General features: G+C 33.0%; 1 protein-coding gene across 1 annotated transcript; it reads right to left on the reverse strand.

Annotated features, from left to right (window-relative positions):
- Positions 1 to 12,558: 12,558 nt before the first annotated feature.
- On the reverse strand, positions 12,559 to 19,341 carry LOC101260841 (formin-like protein 5). The gene is made up of 6 exons (XM_004244114.5): positions 18,484 to 19,341; positions 16,548 to 17,644; positions 16,262 to 16,461; positions 14,283 to 14,518; positions 13,050 to 14,091; positions 12,559 to 12,950 (listed from the first exon to the last, which is right to left on the reverse strand). Exons 1-5 carry the CDS (start codon positions 18,619 to 18,621, stop codon positions 13,075 to 13,077), a joined length of 2,688 nt encoding a protein of 895 aa, XP_004244162.1. The 5' UTR covers positions 18,622 to 19,341; the 3' UTR covers positions 12,559 to 12,950; positions 13,050 to 13,074.
- Between the last annotated feature and the right edge of the window lie 530 nt (positions 19,342 to 19,871).

Below are 19,871 nucleotides of genomic sequence, written 5' to 3' on the forward strand. Positions count from 1 at the left end.
GAAAAAAAAAAACAAGAATCTATTGGGTTATTATTAAAGGAACAAGACAAAAAAAAACATGAAGCTTTAAAAATTGGCATAATTATATAAATGGGATAGTCAAATTTAATATTTTAGCATTTCTTCTAAATCATATTAGTAATTGAAGTTCAAGACAATATACTTATTAAGAAGATATAAATAAAATTATGCTTTACATTATTATTCTGTGTTAAATTATAGATATAATTTTTTAAGTAGTTTAATTTATCTCAAAAATATCAAATTTCATTAAACGAAAGAGTAAATATGGAAAATATTTTAAATATTCACTTTGAACTTTGAACAATTTAATATTATTTTAAATAATAAAAAAAGCCTAAAAATTTCATTTAATATAAAAGTAAAAGCGTGAACAATTTAACTTTGAATATGTATATTTATATACTTCAATTCATTTTTATTGTATCAGTTGAACACTTTAACTTATGCATAAATCATCCAAAAACTTATACTAATAAAAATAAATTAAGATATTTAATTGTCATTTAACATAAATTAAGACGTATACATATATATATATATTTAAAATTTAAGTATTTATTTATAAATCGAATTTGTTTAAATTAATGAAGATAGTATCATAAACAAAGGTGCACACACAGTATAAAAGAGTACAGAAAAGACAGGCTAAAAATTGAAAATTCACTCTGACACTTAAAAGAGTCACATTCTCACTCACCTCACCTCACATTTTTGAATTTAATGAGAATCACATTTGAATTTAATGATATTACTATATAGTATCATAGATGAATAAAATATATATTTTTTGAAAAAATAACAAATAAGGTAATTTAATTATATCACAAGTCTCAATAAATTATTTTTCCCTATTTTAAAGAATCCAACAACTAATTTTCATGTTAATAGTAAGCTCTCTTGTTATGTCCTTCTGAGAGATTAAAGGTAAAAGTAGACAAACATACAAGCCCCACAATTTTATTGTTAGTATCCTTGTTAAGTTTATTAAAAAATATTTTTGGAGAATGAATAAATAATTTTTGAAAAATAAAATTAAGATCATTAATTGCACCTAAAGAGAAAAGGTTCAACATTCTATAAGCACAGTGACATAAATTTGCCAGATTTTTGCTTGGGAATTTCAAATGATCAAACATTAAAAAATGAAATAATTATTATTTTTTCGAAAAATTTAATTGTTCCATATAATTGATATTTGCATTGTGAAACTGAGTTTTATATATGTGTGATTGTTTTGCAGGTGCTTTAGATGGTTGGGAATCTTAAAAAATGCCTATTATTGCTTTAAAAATGAGACCATCAAATTAGAGGGCCTAAGACATCAATTTTTTTAGGCTCGTCGAGGTGATAATAAGTTAGTCATTTAAAATATGTCATCTCGTTTTATTATATCGTAAAGTTTCAAGTATGTTAAATTCTTTTATTTTATTTCTCTCTCGTTTCTATCTAGGGTTTGGTATTTATAAATTTAACATATATATGATTATTTGTAGGTACTTGAACAGACTGGAAACATGATGAGGGATTAGGATTACTAATAAAATTGAATAAATTGCTTAGAGATGTGACGATTGTGAATGGTGGTGAACTAATATGAATGAAAAATGTAGTCAATGAAGAAACTCTACTTTATATAAAAACTTTTATTGTTGCTCTTGATTTTTTTTCTTTAGACAAATGTACGTTTTGATATATAATTGTGTTTATGATCTGCTACTCAACTTGTGTATGATTAGCTAAAAGGGAAAATAACGATATAGCTAATGTTATTTCATAAGTGAAGAATGAAAAAATCTGAATATATATAAGTTTTATTTCTATCGTAAAAAGTAAAATAATATTACTCTTTTCGTTCATCTATTCAATCCATTCTTGCTAATATCGAAGTTACTAGTAAAGTGAAATTCTTAATTGGCCAATAATTGCCAAAGAAATTAATAAGCTATTAACAATAATGGGAAAAAAATAATATTATATTATTTCATAAAAGTACTTAAAAGGAAAAAAGACAAATTAGGTCTCTATGTGTGTTAGTTCTCCCTAAAACACGCCCTTTGTAATCTAATTAAGTTGTCCTTAAGATCGTATATCATCACAATATATTAAACATAAGCAAAAATTCACCTATTTTTGTCGAATAAAAAGAGTGAGAAATCAAATATTACAAATCTACGTGAGAAATCAAATTATTACAAATCGCAGAAAGATTACTTCCCAATACAAGACTTTCACTCTCATCTTCATGTGATAATCCAAGCCATTTTCCTCCCTGACAAAAGAATCTTTAAGATGAAATTTTCGTTGGGCTATACTCAAAATAACATTATGGTTGGTGAAGTATTAGCCGATAAATTTAGATGGTGATTGATAAATCTAAGACTACTAATCAATGCATGCCAAAATTTTAAAACACAATTGATTTTCAAAAGAGATTTTACCGGAAGCTTTAACAAAATTTCAATAATAATTTCAGTTGGCAAATCAAAAAGGTTTGTGTTTTGTTTTTTCGATAAGTTTAAAACCTCAAATTCAGAGTTTAATAGCAAATTCATCTCACTAAAATATATAAAACCGTGTACTGAATTTCATTTTAGATTATCTCTTGTAATTAAAAATGTAATTAATAAAGCTGAATAAGTCATTATACGAACAAATTTTCAACTCATAATAACAAAAGCTATAAATGCTGAGTGACCTTTTTTTTCAAAATGAAATAAATTAGCCTTGTAATGTGAAATGGTCAATAATGAAGTAAATTCATTCTTATCGATTACCACTTTTGGTTAAATTTTTTTTTATAATAAACATAAAATGCTACCTCTTCTACATTTTTTTTATATATTATATGGCAATGAGAAAAATAATAATGAGAAAAGAGATCAATATATCCCTCAATTTTATAAATAAAAATGGATATACTTTTCGTTAAAAAAATGATATGAAAATATTTTTATTGTTTTACGAATGATGCATATATACCTCACTGTCTAACAAGTGGTGCATATAATTCATGGCCCGGATAAAAAAATAAAAATAAAAAATATTTTTTTAATCCAAAAAAATATTATGTGGCTTTAAAAGAAAATCTCAGCCAGTTTATTTAAGAAAACAAAAAGAATCTGAAAATAATTTAAAATTTGTGGTTGAATATCTTTTTTGGTCTTTCTACATCATTTCCCATATTTTGCTTTCTTTTTAGATAATCAATTGGAAATTTTCACACTAAGTAATAATATTATGTTTTTCGTTTGTGGAGTTGCACAGATTTTGTGCAGTTATTATCGGATATAAATGGATGATAATTAAAAGAATCTAAGACTTCAACAATAACAAAATTTTTGCTTGCAATCATATAATTATCGCTATATTATATTTAGCGTTAATATAAAATTTGAATACTTGTGACAAACACTCTATAAATACCATTGAAGATTAAATATTTTTGCGATAAAAAAATTTATAGCCACTAAATATCGCTTTTGTTGTAATATGATTACGATGTATTTATATCTAATGTACATATCCTTCTGTCCTAACTTGTAATATCCTTTGTTTCAGTTTCTTTTAACATCAAGTTCTGAATAATGATTTTAGTCCACTAAGTAATACAAGTCTTTTTCACTTGAGAAAAATTCTGGATGTGATAAAGAATAAAAGTAATTATATTATCAAATTAAAAAAAAAATCACATTTGGAAAAAAATAAATAAATGTTATTATATTTTTCTAAACAAGTGACTAATATTTAGGTAGTAAAAAAAAGATGTCTAATTTTTTTAATGCTATTAGATTATATCATTAAATGTAATATCATGATGAGACTATAGTGAAGTTAAGAAGTAAATTAGTGGTCAACAAAGTTGGACATAGTGAGACCAAATGTTCAAAGAGGCTAAAAATGCTAAGAATTATTTTTCCATAATTGTTCAAATCATTGGTGGATATAAACTTTTTGAGTACATGTATAAGTGTAAGTATCAAATGTAAATTAAATTAATTTGAGGTGTGTGGAAGTTATTGATCACGTATAAGGTGGATGGAGACCTATTTTTGACCAATATCAAGCTTTTTCAGTGAGTTTGTAAAATGCGTCATTAACAAAACATATTCACTCACAAAATCAACTTTGGAAAAGAGAACATTTTCATATCAAATCAAAACAATCTTATACAATCTCTAATCCACAAATAAAATTTTAGCTGAAATGAAAAAATACAAAGAAAAACAATTCAAAATGCTTCTATGAAGACTTAGACCTAAAAATTAAGAATGGATCAACACCTCGAGTATCTGAAATTGTCATCAGTTTCGTCAATCTCTTTGTCAACTTGATAATAGTCTCCAAACCTAACCCCACAGACCCATAGACAAGTTGAAAATTTCACGATGAACAGGGTTGTTTATATTAGGGTCATATCCTGCAATTCTCAAAATAGCTAAGAAACGCCTTTCTAATAGAACGATCTTGGCCTTCAATGCCAAGCCGCGAAATTTCAAGTTGGGAATCGAAGCCTCGATATAATTGATAAAATTTTCTGAATAATTAGGATATGGAATCATCCCATGGTTGAAGTAGTAGTGGTAGATCGACTTCAAGATAGCTAGATCTTCACAATAATCATATTCTTTTTTCAACTCAACTTCAGATGTTCCTCCCTGTATAAGATTGGAGAAATTAGGGTTACTGATGGTCTTCAATTCATAAACTTCTGACATGGGAGACTTCCCTTTTTCTATTGCTTTTTGGTCAATTTCATCTTTTGCAGATTCAGAAATGATCGATTCTACATTGCGTAGATTATTGTTAAAGTGATCATGTGGAGGAGAGGAGATAGGTGACCAAACTTCAGATTCTTGAGTTTGGTCTGAAGGTAGCATTTTAGCATATGAAAATAGTCTGAGAATGAGATGGTTCTTTCTCACTTAGGTAGATTTATAGTGTAAACATTTCACCAAAATCACTAAAACATTAATGGTATTAGATCTAAACTTTAATTTTTCATGCCATAAAAAAAAAAGAAGACACATTTCATTCCATAATTCTATTTATGTATTTACTCTAAGATTATTTTGGTTAGTTAGACATTAAGTGACCTTTTCAAGTAAAATATTTATTAATCTGTCATGATTTATGGCTAGTAAATATTTGACTTATATGATATATTACAACATATAAGAATGTCCTAACTTTAAAGTTGAATTACAAATTTAGCCCCATATTAAATTAAAATCTAATTAAACGGTCATGTTTTATTTAGGTAAAGATAGAAGTAGAAGCCTAACATTTACATTTAATTCATTTCTATTTAGCGATGCATGAAAAATAAGGAGTTTAGAATTGAACTGAAAAGTGCAAATATTGGTACGATTCAATTCAACATTTTCTTCTCTCGGATTTGATAATCAGTTCATCTATTGCAAAGACAAAGTACTTAAGCACGTTAGACAACATTCACCTCATAAGGTTTTCAAATATCGGGTTCAGTTAGATTTTCGCCTTCCTAAAAGAACTAACATTTCCGATTCTATAATCAAGTTAACGAGAAGATATCAAACTAAAATGGAAAGTGAAACAATTACAGAAAATTCAGGTGACCTAAAAACTGAAGTCGAACTGAAAATGCAAGCAAATAACATCAAGTACAGCATCGTGCTCGTAGTTGTCAACTCAATCATATTCTCCGAAATTAACCCCATAAACCCATAGACAAGTAGAAAATTTCGCGATAAACAGGGTGGATTTTATCAGGGTCAAATTCTCCGGCTATTGTCATAATAGCTAAGACATTGTTCTTCAACGTAACGATCTTAGTCTGCAATTCCTGGCCACGAACTTTCAATTTGGGGACTAAAGCTTCGATGTAATTAATCAGCTCCCTCGACGTTCTTGGAAGTTTGCCACCATGATTGAAACAGTAGTGATACATGGACTTCAAAATCGCCAAATCCTGATCAAAATCATAGTCTTCTTCTTGGATATTTTCGGAAGTTCCAGCTCCTATTCCAGGATTTGAAAATGTAGGCACAATGTACTGAAATTCATATAATTCCGACATGGGACGTTTTCCCTTTTTCACTGCCTGCAATTTTTCTTCATTTTCTCGCTCTTTGTTTCTGGTGATTACATCGACATTGTCAACTGGGTAATGATATTGGGGATAACCCCATAAACCCATAGACAAGTAGAAAATTTCACGAAAAACAGGGTGCATTATAACTGGATAACGTCCTGCAGTAATTTCGATCATAGAAAAGAATTGGTGCTCTAAAGCGAGGATTTTAGTCAGCAATTCGAGCCCATGAAATTTCAAGTTGGAAATTGAAGCCTCGATGTAATTGATAAAATTCTCTGAATAAGGATATGGAATTACCCCGTGATTGAAGAAGTAATGATAGATAGACTTCAAGATTGCTATATCATGATCATAATCATACTCATCTTCTTTCATCGATTCATTTTCGGACGTTCCTCCTCGTTCAAGATTGGAAAATGTAGGCTTATTAATGGACTTCAATTCATATGATTCAGACATGGGACGCTTTCCTTTTTCTTCAACTTTCGATAACATATACTTCAGTTCAGATTCTTGGAGTTCTCCTTCTCCTCTAGATTTCTGGTCCTCTGTTTCGTCTGCAGAGATTGTCGATTCTTCATTTTGTAGATCGTTGTTGAAGTGTGGTGGATGATGATCTCTTGATGATTTCATATCGAACATGGCGATTCTTTCTGAAAGTGTTTGATCTGAGAAAGAAAGAAGAGATAAGAATTTTGAACTGATAACGAGGAGATGGTTCTTTCTCTTGCGAGATTAAAATGCTTTAATGTGTTACTCTTTAAGTCAGTTTTAGACGAATTCTATATGTAGTTCCTGCTACTGTCTATCTATATCATATTAAATACTGTACTATATATCGTTTAGATCAGAATAAGTATTAAAATAAAAATTACGATACATGATATAGAGATTCAACTGCTTAAACTAAATATAGACGACAAATGTATAATATGTCTATAATCGTGTATACCGAGTCACTGTCTATCCATTTAACTATCTTTTGGGATTTCTGATAGCGCGAGTTAGCATTCAAGGTACAGCTTAATCGAAAATAAAGATAAAATTGATCATGGGAGACTAATGTTTTGTTTTTCATAATGGTTTAAATCCCAATCGAAACAAAAAAGAGTGCTCGGGGCACTAAGCTCTCTCACTATACAACATGAACCTATGCCTTTCTATGCTAGGCCTTCCATCGATACAAAAAACACAACAATGTATTCTAAAAATGAAGGAGAAGACATCAAACAGAAACGGGAAAGAGAAAAAGTTGAAGAAAAATAGCTCATACATCAGATAAACTCACAAAATCAAGTTTTTAATTCTGCTGTAAAGTTTATACTATAATGAGTCTGAATATATGTATCGAAAGCTATATACCATCCCCAACATTGTCATCAGAATAACCCCATAATTGCTTAGACAGGTTGAAAATTTCTCGTTCAATAGGCTGTGCCATTTCAGGATTATCTCCATCCAGAATTAGAGCAGTATTGAAATCATCCTCAAATGCTGTGATCTTCACCGTCAAATCATCTCCGAGGATATTCAAATCAGGCATCAAATCCATGATGTGATTGTGTAATTCATCTGCGTGTGGATATGGTAAATGCCCATTGTTTAACTTGAAATCATACATGGCTATTAAAATATTCAAATCCCGATGATAATCATGGTCTTTGGGGCTCTCGTAGTTTATCTGGATATCGACTAATTCAGTATCAACCTTTGGTGTTGAAATTTGAATTTGATCTGTTTTAGTTCTGCGTGATGATTCTCCTTGTAGGAATTTTGAAAAATTTGGTGTAATGGGTACCAATGATGTTTTTTGCCATTTCTTAGCAGCTTGTTGTTTCTCTTCCTCGTCTTCATCTTCTTCGGATTCTTCGAATAATGGTCTTTTTCCTTTATCAACAGCTTTTTGTTTCTGTTCCTCTGTTTCTTTCTCCTCTTCTTCTTTTTTGCCATTGTCTCTATCCTCGTTGCCTTCATTTTGTTCAGAGTTTATACGATTGACATTATCTTCTCCTCCTACATTCTCTCTGTATTCTCTGAGATTGTGCTTTTCGCCTGCTTCTTCAGCTGTTGAAAATTGGGGCAATTCATCATCTTTTTCTACTTCCTCTGTTTCGTCTTCTTCGTTTTGATCTTCTTCTTCTCCATTGTTGTTTTCTTGATTTCCACCCTCCGTTTCTTTCTCTTCTTCGTCTTTATCTTCATTTTCTCCATCCTCTTTGCCTTCATTTTGTTCTGATTCTTCCTCTTTTTTGTCGTTTTCTTCATCTTTTTCATCAGCAACTTCAGATTCTTGATTTTCCCCCTCTTCTGAATCTTGATTTCCTTTCTGTTCATCAATCTCCTTTTGCCCTTCTTCTTCATGAATTCTACGTAATTTACTCGAATCAGAAACAGCCTCTGTTGCATCGTCTTCTTCTTCATCAGTATGTAATCTCTTACGTTCATTCAACGAATCAGAACTAACAGCTTCTTCTTCACGAATTCTACGTGATTTACTTGAGTCAGAAACATCCTCTGTTGCATGGTCTTCTTCTTCATCAGTACGTAATCTCTTACGTTCATTCAACGAATCAGAGCTAACAACTTCTTCTTCTACTACTACTACTTCCTTCTCGATAATTTCACTGAATGATTCATCACATAGTAGCTCTGTTTCAAGATTACTATTACTGTCGGCCTTTGGAGGAGAAGGAGGATCAGGATTTGAAGATGAAATTCCTCCATTTCCAGGAACTGCTTCTCCTTCACCTAACATTTGCAGAGAGAAAAAACACAGAATAAATGAGTAGAGATTTTACACCTTTTTTGAATATGAAGAGATGGTTAACAGCAGCTATATATATATATTTATTTATTTACTTATATGATCTGATCATAGTAGGGTACAGTAGTTAATTTGTCATTATAACCTAGGTTAGAAACCGGTATGATTTATTATATCAGTTGAATGAGGGCACATATGTCACTTGAAGTAAAAGTAATAATGAGGAGACGACTCTTCCTAGATTTTTCATACACTAAAAGTGATACTTCTCGATTGCATATTAATTGAAGCATTTAAGTGATACTTTTCGATTTAAGTTATACTTCTCGATTATATACAAATTGAAGAATTTAAGTGATACTTCTCGATTATATATGTAAGCGTTACTCTTCATTACTAAGCTTTCACACAACTGATCTAGTTCAAAGCAGACTGATCGATTAGATATGTCAAAATTGAAACAATTCCATAATTTAGATCATTAACAAGAAGATATCAAACTAAAACGGTTAGTGAAATAATTTCAGAATTCAGATCAAAATCACCCTTCGTAACATACTATACATGTAAAGTTTTGTACTAAAATGAATCTGAAAATTAGTATCGTAACCTATTTTCATCTCGGGATTACCTTCGTTCCCCATATTATCATAGACAAGTTGAAAATTTCTCGATCAATAGGTCGATCCATTCGGGGATCATCTCCTAGCTGTTCCCTAACATCATTGAAATTTTTACAGAGTGCTATGATTTTTTCTTCTAAAGCCTCTCTGGACATTTTCAAATCAGGGAATGAATCCTTGACGTAAACGAGTCGATTATTAAATGAGGAAAGTTGAGGAGAATTTCTAATAATGCACTCGTAATCACACATGGCTTTTAAAATCGCCAAATCCAGATGATGATCCTCGTCTTCGTCGTGTAATTCAGTAATTGATATTCCTCCTCCATCACTCATTGGTTGTTTTCCTTTTTCAGCAGCTCTTCTTCTTTCTTCTTCTTCGTCTTCGTCGTCTTCTACTACTACTAACCAAGATGTATGATTTTCATCATATGATTCTTGATTTCCACTTCCATTTTCTTCAGAATTTTGATGATTCACATTGTTTCCCGATCCTAAATTCTCCATATCTTCTTCTTCTTCATAATCGTCATTGCGATCTTCATCTGTTTCTCCTAATTGATTCCCTCCAGCTTCCTCTGTTTCTCTCTGTTCTGAATTTCGATTTCCATTTTGCCCTTCTTCTTCTTCATCAGTACGTCCAATTGCAGGTAACATTTTTTTAAAAATTTTTTGCAGAGAGAAAAAAATGAGTAGAGATTTTACACTTTCTTTTTTCGAATATGAAGTGATTGAAGAAGATTAAGCTCCGCTATATATATAATAAAATTAATTATTGAAAAGATTATCTATTAAATAACGGTTTTTAACTTCCACTTAAAATTAGTGTTTTACTTTTTAAGTTTTCTCAATAACTTAATAGTGTAAATTCATTTTAGTATGTAATGTGTAAAGCTTGTTAAATAAGAAAACCTTGAAATTTGAGTTGAATCGTATACATCGTTGAACAAATTATATAAGTTGTTGAAGAAATGAAATATCAAACATAAGTGGAAAGAAAATCAATTAAACAAAAATAGCATATTCATTTGTTCGTCCAAAGAAAGCTACTTCTTAGAACCTATGGTAAAAACTGGTACGATTTATTATATCAGTTTGAATGAGGGCCACGTGTCAAAAATGGTTTTGCAAAATCACTGTTAACAAATAATGACATGAATGAGCCTTTTTTTAACGATAACGGCATAAATGAGCCAATATTTTAACGGATGACATAAATAAGCCTAGTCTGAAAATTCGAGAGTCTTTTCCCAAATAAATTGTAAAGCTTGTATTCTTCTTCTATCAATTTCTTCTGCAAAATCATCAAAGTTTTCATCTGATTCTCTTCTTAAATGGAGCAATATGGTGAATGAAGATCCATATAGCTTAGCTTGGCGTCGTAGTTCTTGTAAAGTCCAAAAATAATTCACATATGAAATTGTATTACATTATCTCTTATATATATAATTAACGAATGAATAGTTGACATAAACAATATTATTACGTGAAATTAATGAAGTAAAATGACTATAAATGACATGCATGTATTGACTTTTGTAAAATGACGATCAATGGAGACTAATATTTTTTTTCCATAATGGTTTAAATCCCAAACAAAACAAAGAATGTAGTCTTTTGTTTGATGCTTGCGGGCGTATGAGCTTGTTGGTTTAGATTGTCAAGAGCCCTATCGACCAAATCAGATAGCAATGCAGTTTGGATATGATCGAGACTTAACCTAAATGGATTCTCATTCGCCTTCAAGCCCAGAACTTAGTCGATCTATTGATTCTGATTTGAGGTACTACTATCCGTCTAGGCTGTTTGAACCGGATGTAACTACATCGTGTTTGAAATGTTGGAGAAAACACATAATTAATTTTAGATGATGCATTGAAAGGGAAGTGAAGTGAGAATAAGGAGACGACTTTTCCTAGATTTCATACACTAAATTGAGTGATACTTTTCGATTATATTTGTAGGATATATCTTTTCTAGATTTACCCATAGCAACTAATTCCCTCATTTGAACAAAAAAAAATAACTCATTCCCTTTATTTCACTAACTTCCCTATTTACTCATAAAATCATAGTTAGTAGTTTTATTTTTTCCTAGCGGAATGACCCTTGTATTTGGCTCCGTTTGTCAGTTAAACCCTTCTATTCATCACTTTACCAACTAAATCCTTAAACCCATCAGATCACAATATTCTTGTGTTTATATGATGATGATGAGGCTATTCAATCAGAGTGTAAAATGATGCTACCAGAATCTCAAATTCCAATCGAGATGACTCTTCTACAAGGAGGTTTCTATTTTATCATTAATAATAGAGATAAAAACCTGATATGTTGTGTTATGTGAATTTTTTTTGCCATCTCTGAAGAATGTTAAGGGAAGCATATAGATGAATGTATGAACCAGATTTTATACATCCAAAATAAAATAAAGGAACGTGTGTTCCAACTACTGGATAATTAAAAAGGGTCATGGCAAATATGATTCGAGCGAGAAACTGTTACGCTAGAATATCTAGATATTTCTTAAAGTTAACCACACTAGACTATTGTAGAAACTATACTAGAATAATCTATAATATTCCAAAAATCAACTTTATAAAGTATAAGAAAAAATATGAACCTTTTGTCTTTGCAACCAAACATTACATTTATATTTCAACAAATCCAAATACATTAAACCCATAAAAGTTTTTTGAACTTTGTTGGTAACAAACAAGAAATGACACAATTAATGGATCAAAATATCTACATTATCTTAAACTGCATCACACTTTTCGCTATTAGCCATCATAAAATTTCTTCTGATCACCCCATAATTGCATAGACAAGTTAAAATTTACTATATCAAACGGCCTGTCCAGCCTAGGATTGTTGAGTTCCCAAGCAAATCGACAATGTGAAGCCCAGTTGCAAGTTTTTCAAATCCACAATCTCAAAGATCAAGTATTCTTTTTTGACTAATTTTTAGATGAGAGTCTTTGATATTTTATTTTAGCTTAATTTTTTGTTCATATATTTGTTTCTAATTATTAATTAGTATATAATTAATTTAACAAACAATTCTGTGTGATGTTGTAACAAACCATCTACGTTTTCTTTCTTGATAACAACACTGCATAGGACTACTTCCATTCGAACAAAGAATTATCAGCAAAATGGACAAGAAATAATTACAAGAACAAAAAGAATGATCCTAGCAACTACTTTTTAAGTACAAGTGATGCACAACCATGCATGTAGCAGATCATCTCTGAAACCGTAGCGTTTGTCAGGTCTCTGCTCCCCTCAAGTTAGCAACGAGTCAATCTCTTCCGGGTTCTACCATGCCTGGCTTCTAAAATGAAAGAATATTCTATCCCATTTTCTTCGACCATAAATGGAACCAATACATGCATGGACAGTGAGGATCCATATACCCGACCCCAACTTGCTTGCTTGTGTTGTTCTACTCAGAAGTCACATCCCTAAGCAAAACATAACATGAAAACAAACAAGTTACTCAACATTTTTACTATAGCAGGTGAAATCAAAGGTAAACAAACAAATAAGTAAGAGCTAGGTACCTTGTACTTGGTGAGAAAAATGTTTTTAAGGACTGTCATCGTCTGAACTAAAATCATCAATTCGCCTGTCTGCAATAGCCGGGAAAAGCTTCTGACGCTGATCAGGTCGTGCTGAAGGGATGGCTTGATGGGGTAGTGCTGAAGGGATGGCTTGATCAGGTCGTGCTGAAGGGACGGATTGATCAGGTCGCGGTGAAGGGACGGATTGATCAGGTCGTGGTGAAGGGATGGATTGATCAGGTCGTGGTGATGGGACGGATTGATCAGGTCGCTGTGAAAGGGTGGATTCTGAAGTTGTAAGAGTTACATTCTCTCTCCTTGGTGTGCTATTTATCTTTCTTGGAGCATTTTTTACCTCTCTGCATACCTTATCCAAAATAACTAGAAAATCTCTAACGATCACAAATAATCGCAAACCTTCATCCCTCTTAGCATTTCCATGGAAATAATCACCTGTGCTCTTAACCAGAGCCATTATTCGCTTTTCTTCCTCAAGTAATGACATGACATCACCCTCAGCATTCTGCACAAAGTTCTTCATGGTCTGGTGAAACCCATCTTCCTCATCTACATGCTTCATCTCCGAATTCAGGAACTCACGTGCTTTTATAAGTGAATGGCCAAGTTTGGACACTATGCCTGTTAAGTTATCTGCGTCCAGAATTGCAGCTTTCTTCACATTTCCAAGATCGCTACTCAAACCGGAGACAACTTGTAAACCGGTATTTCGATACTGATCTTCTTGATCTTGAGGCAAATCCTCGAGTAGATCATCAGACTTGATGCTAGACAAGCTCCGTTGATCCCTAGCAGCACGAGCAGCTCGTATACCTTCTGAGCGGATTATCTCCTGAACAACAAAATGTAACAATGTAGTTTTCCCGTCTATTCCTTTTACATCTGATAATTTCAGAAGCGTGTCAAGCTTAAATGCTTGTGCACCACCACGAAAAGTTCCATCGTTCATCCGATTGCCAGTTTTTAAAACAGCCTCAAGGAGCTTGAGAAACAGCCTGCTATTCCGTAGTTCTATGCTAGCAGCCTGGACAACAAAAAAGCATGCATGAAACACCAATGTCAAAGGAATTTGGATGCCACAAAAATAGAAGCTTCTGCCTAGTGCTCATGCATGAAGTCCATTTAGATTAATATCGGAAGCACAAATTCCGGAGTATTTTTTCCAATATGAAAACCACAAACAAGTTAGAAGATTTTCACTCTTTACGATCTCACCTCCAAGGTGGCGAATGATTCTTTGATCATTGACGCCTCATCCTGAAGAGTGCACATGAAAAGCAATGTCTCTAGCCTTTTGAATGCAAATGGAACCTCAACCAAAGCTTTCAGGAACCTCTCTGCCTGCCCAAGCCGAGAAAGTTCCCCATTGTAGACCCTCAGCTTCAGTTCTTCCTCAGCAGTTGGTGCCATCTTTATCAAAGTTTGAATGAGTTCAGCAGGAAGCTCATTTCCTGAGTAAATTAAACCATTAGTCACGCTTTGGTAGCTGCAAAGTCTAAGAACACACGACAGCCCATTTTCCAAGAAATATCACTCTAATTAACATACAAGTACATTAACGCTTTACCAATTGAAATAGCAACCATATGTTGACAGTATTAGCATTGTGATCAGGTTACCCTAAGCGAAACTGCTACTTCTTATTTATTCTGACATCAAATTTAGAAATGTAACCATTGCAAGGTAAGGCTCTCAGCAAAAGTCTCGAGAAAAATGTGACATTGCAGATAAATACTGCATACTACAGTAGTGAAGCTGCTCCTAAAGAACATGTACGTGCAGAAAAAGGTTAAAGGGTGTCTCAAGGACAAATAAAATGCACAAATACATCAGTCTAGATATAGTTTCACATGAATGCATTTCATAACTTTACTTCCGAAGAGAGTCATCAGAAGTCGAGCATTTCATAGACTTCAGGTGAAAAGGCAATCATACTTCTAGCCAAGTTAATAAAGCAAAGAGCACTTATGTGGGGAAAACAAGAGAGAAGCCAAACTCAACCAATACTAGCACTCCTTCCTTCAGAAGTAACTTACCTACGTTCGAGTAAGTTCCCTCCTTGATGATATAATTGTTAAATTTGACAAGATCCAAAAATGGATTAATGAGAAGATATGGTAGTTAGGAGGATAATTCTTCATTGGTAGAGATAGCACCTTGTGTAGGTGAAATTTAGGTGAACCATAAATTGATTTCACAAGGTAAATCTTGACATTTTGACATATTGTGATGTCATGGATGACATCGATAGGAAGAATTCACTCTTATAAATAGGTAGCTCCTAATTCATTTGTAATACACCTCTCACTTGCCTTCTCATCTCCTAAGGCATTTGTTCTTCTTTCTCTCTTGTAGTACTTCACTTGTACTCTTTTGGAGTGAAATAAATATTGGTTGGTTGTGTCCGAGTACTAGGCAAAAGAAAACAAAAGTTAGCCGAACCTTGTTAATTCCTGGCGTTCTTTTTATTGTTGTCTCATTTACTAGTTATTAGCTACATTTAGATATAGCAGTTGTGATTCCATCACTCTCTATATATTTGGCTTCCGCAACAATAATCTAATAAACTAAGACAAGTTACATTCTAAACTACTAATGAGAAAATGTTTCAACTATTTCAGTTTCACATTTGATACACTTTCATATCAATTATTAATGTGATGATTTCATTTAGAATATTTTTTCCAGTTATCTCTGCAGTAGTGAATTAAGACATTCTAGTTTAAGAGGCAGTATAACAGAGCATAAACTAATGTAATAAGGAAGCATGATCCACTTTAATCAGGCATCTGGAACAACTTCCAAGACCAATTTCAGAACGGACAAATAGAATACAAAAACAAGTAAATCTTTAAAGATCAACATGAAGCAGCGGTCGATACAAGATTTACCCTCAATAGGTTCAGAGTGGGTGCGGTCTATATACCTGGTTGTTTCTGCACCTACTGCCGAGAGCTAAGATTGGCTCGTGGAATGAAGGTGTAAATAGTTCACCACAGAAGCATAGAGTACAGCTACAACTAAATCTTTTAGGACATTCAAAAAATTTCAACGATTGGCAGGAAGGAGATGGAAAATTGACAACCAGTAAAGCACAATTATTTCCTTGAATAACAAGATAACCAGCAAGAACAACAACAGAAATATTGCCCAAAAACTTAAAACACTTGAAAGGTGAATGTGCAGATGATCACCTTCTTTCAGTGCATCACAAACTTCTTCAGTTGTAACGTTCAACGCTTTAAGAAGAATAGACAAATTTTGGGCCTTCTTCTGGTCAATGATTTGAATATATAGATTGGAAGGATCTTGGGAGGAGTCTTTCTTTGACCCATTCTTCTTTTTTTCAGCAGAGGCAAATCCAAATAGAGTCTCTATCTGCTCTTCATCGAACCTGTCAAAGGATATTCAGTGTCTATTGAACTCCTTCCTAAATTAAAATGATTTAAAGCTGCATAAAGCAAGAAATGATGGACTTACTGGAAAGATCCTGCCTTGACCTGATGCCAAACCATTGATTGGTCAGTGTTGGCTTGAACCTTATCCCAGAAGAAAGGCTTAAGCTTAGTTTTGGGATCAGTATCATCTCCCTCAGCTGAAGCACTTGCGGATGCATTTGGTCCAAGAGGTGATGTTCGAGGTGGCTTCAAGCCCATGGAAGGTGGCCGAGGTGGTGCTCGAGGACCAGACTTCATAGGTGGTGGTGGAGGAGGGCCAGCTTTAGGAGGACTTGGGCCAACAGATGAAGGCTTTCCTGGTGGTGGAGGTGGTGCAGCAGGTGCAGGAGTTGTTGGCTTTGCAGGAGGCGGAGGTGCAGGTGGGGAAGGGGCTTCAGAATGAACCGCCCTACCAGGGGGAGGTTTCAGTGGAGGCATTCCAGCTGGTCCCGTCCTTCGAATCTCAATTTTAGAATCATCATTGGGATTGTTATTGAATGAATGATTTCCAGCATTAGTGAATGAATGATTTCCAGCATTATTGAATGAAGATCCTAAAGCAGATGACTTATGTGATGAATAGTCACTCGAGCTTAAGCTAAGAAGAGGTCTCTCATCATTCAAACCCTTTTTGGATCTCCTACAGCACTTACAACAACAGCATATGCATAGAAGTGCTATGAGAAGGGATATTGCGGCAGCAGCGGCTATAATTGGAACTCCAACCGTGTTTGCTTTCTTACTGTCTTTAGCTGAGGATTTCTTTTTTGAGTCTTGTGATTTAGCTGGCTTTGACTTAGGAGAGGCAGGAGGAGGATTAGGTGCTGCTTTCAATATGCGTCGTTTAGGAGCTCTGTGCAAGGAGGAGAGAAACTCTACACACCTGGCATACCAATTTGGCGAGCCCTTCTCCTCTCCACATATAAGAAACAAGAGATTTTTTTCCCTCAAACAACCTAGAAGAGCTTGCTTAACCAGCGGATGCAAGTCACCGTTAGGCTCATGTTTTTCTGAGCTACTTTTTAGGAGGACTTTGTCTCTCACACTTAAAACTTCCTCCGCGACATAATACTCGAGATCTTCAACTGGTTTATTAGCTCGTGTTAACTCTATCCTACAGTTCAACCACAATAGCTCAGCCTGCAAGAGAAGATTTTATCAAACTTTCTCATAAATGCTCATTCTCAAACAAGTTCATATCAAATTAGTATTAACATCTCACAATAAATAATTTTACGAGAGTCACAGTGGAGTTCAGACTAGATGCAAGCCGTGAAAAAACGTAATTGAAAAGGCTAGAGTGATATGGAACTGTTCAGACTTCAGGCTCATCTAAAAGATTAAGTTGTTAGAGAGACCGCACTTTTACTATTTGATTATATTTTCAACATGCCTCTCATGTGCGGGCCTGATTTTTTTTTCATGGGCCAAGCACGTGGAAATTCTTTTTGATTTCAATCTCAGTACCTTCAATACCTTTGCCTACTCTAATATCATGTTGAAGTGTGTGACCATCTTATCCAACAGTTTAAGCGCACACTTTTATTATTTGATTATATTTTCAACATTTACTTGGGGTTCTCTTTCTCAATTATAAATCATAGGGTGGACATGAATTATTTATCGTTATGGCACTTTGCGCTAAATGTTTCTGCTTTGGTATTGAAGTTATCAATTAGTGCGTAAATATTCAGGCCCAAAAGAACAGCACAAACGACACTTGGTCTATCCAGAAACAAGATCAAGCAATAGGTTGTTCAAGCACCAACAAAGAGTTGTTTCTCTGATTAATCGACACTAACTCCACAACAGCATAAAATCATTCCACAACAAAAGAAACTGATCATATGGCGATTAGGAAACATATACTTCCCTTTATCACAAACCCCTACAACTACATATTCGCAAGTAATGTTCAATTAAGTAACTCAAAATTCTTCAAACAAACATTTGAAAAAGAATATCGAAAAGTGTGGTACCATGTCCCTATTAATCTGAGGAGAGTTGATGAGATCTGAGTCCTTCTTGCTTCCAAGTACTGCTACCAAAAGCATAAAGAAGAACACAAAGAAATGAACTACTACTCCTCTCACACCCATTTGCCCTTGAATCAGCATCAAAGAAGTAGAAAATCTTTTTCATTACATAAACCCCACAAACCCCCTTTATGCCTCAAATCCACAAAGGGCACAAAAAAACATCAAAAAAAAATTCTGCATTTAACCTTCCAACTCTTCAAAAAAAACCAAAATTTCCACTTCCAAATGCCTTACTTACAACAAATCTTTCAAACCCACCTCCAAATTCATGCAAAAAAACTTAGTTACAGTAACATCAAACACCATAAATCGAAAAAAAGAAAAAAGAAACTCTTTTTTCCGCAATAATCGAATAAAAAACTAGATAAATCAAACCCACCTCCCAAAATATTGTAAAATCAATGAATCACAATCTACAATGTCATTCAAAAATCAAAACCTAGGCCCCGCACCCAGAAAAAATCAAAAATCAGTTGAGGTTTTTGTATGCAACGAGATCGAGCAAAAAAAAAATGCTCAAATACAAATAATCATACAAGGATTGGGTGCGGGTCAAGGAGGGGCATGAAATTGACCCGAAATAATTTCTTTTGAGCAGAAAAGTGAATTTGTGTGTATATGGATAACTAGCAAAATCTACCAATCGTTTCTGGCATTTTTGTTGCTCTCTGTAATTCTACATAATTTTTGTTTAATCCATTTCTTTGAATTTTCCATACAATAGAAACCGAAAATGGCGCTCAAGAGATGCATGCATGGCATCTCAACGCTGGTTCATTTTTATTTCATCTCATCATTATGTTATACGATATTTTATTGGCGTCTTATATGCATTATGTCACCTAAAATATATATATTTACTTATTCAAATTTTAAATTTAAGGATCGTTTGAATTAAGTGTATTAAAAATATAATGCATATATTATAATACTTTGTTTGATATTCTTTTCCTATGTATAACTATTGATATGTTGTATTGTGTATTACTAATTATACAGATTTTTAGGTAAGTAATGTAGTGGTTCGAATTAAGGGTGCAAAATCAATTCAATCGGTTCAACCTGTCCAACTCATTTAAGTTTGGACAAATTATTGACTTCTCTAGTTATTAGCTCACCTCAATCGATTAAAAATTAAGTTGATATGTAATTTTAATTGGGCCATGAGAAATCTCGTTAACTTTTTTTAAAAAAAAAAAAACTTGATATGATATATAGATATAATAGCGTAAAATAAGAATTTTATTAGGTGCTAATTACTAAATATTATAAAGAACAAATACAATAATTAAGTTTTGTAGCAATTAGTTTGGTTTGGGTTAGGTCGG

Source organism: Solanum lycopersicum, chromosome 7, assembly GCF_036512215.1.
Source record: "Solanum lycopersicum chromosome 7, SLM_r2.1".
NCBI classification, from domain to species: Eukaryota; Viridiplantae; Streptophyta; class Magnoliopsida; order Solanales; family Solanaceae; genus Solanum; species Solanum lycopersicum.

What these genes read in the sequence shown, in the direction of transcription:
- LOC101260841 (XM_004244114.5), bottom strand. Translation starts at nt 18,621, where the DNA reads ATGCTGATTCAAGGGCAAATGGGTGTGAGAGGAGTAGTAGTTCATTTC. An exon ending in GTCAAGGCAGGATCTTTCCA is followed by an intron (nt 16,462 to 16,547) that starts GTAAGTCCATCA and finishes ATCCTTTGACAG; the next exon opens with GTTCGATGAAGAGCAGATAG. An exon ending in AATCATTCGCCACCTTGGAG is followed by an intron (nt 14,092 to 14,282) that starts GTGAGATCGTAA and finishes TTTGTTGTCCAG; the next exon opens with GCTGCTAGCATAGAACTACG.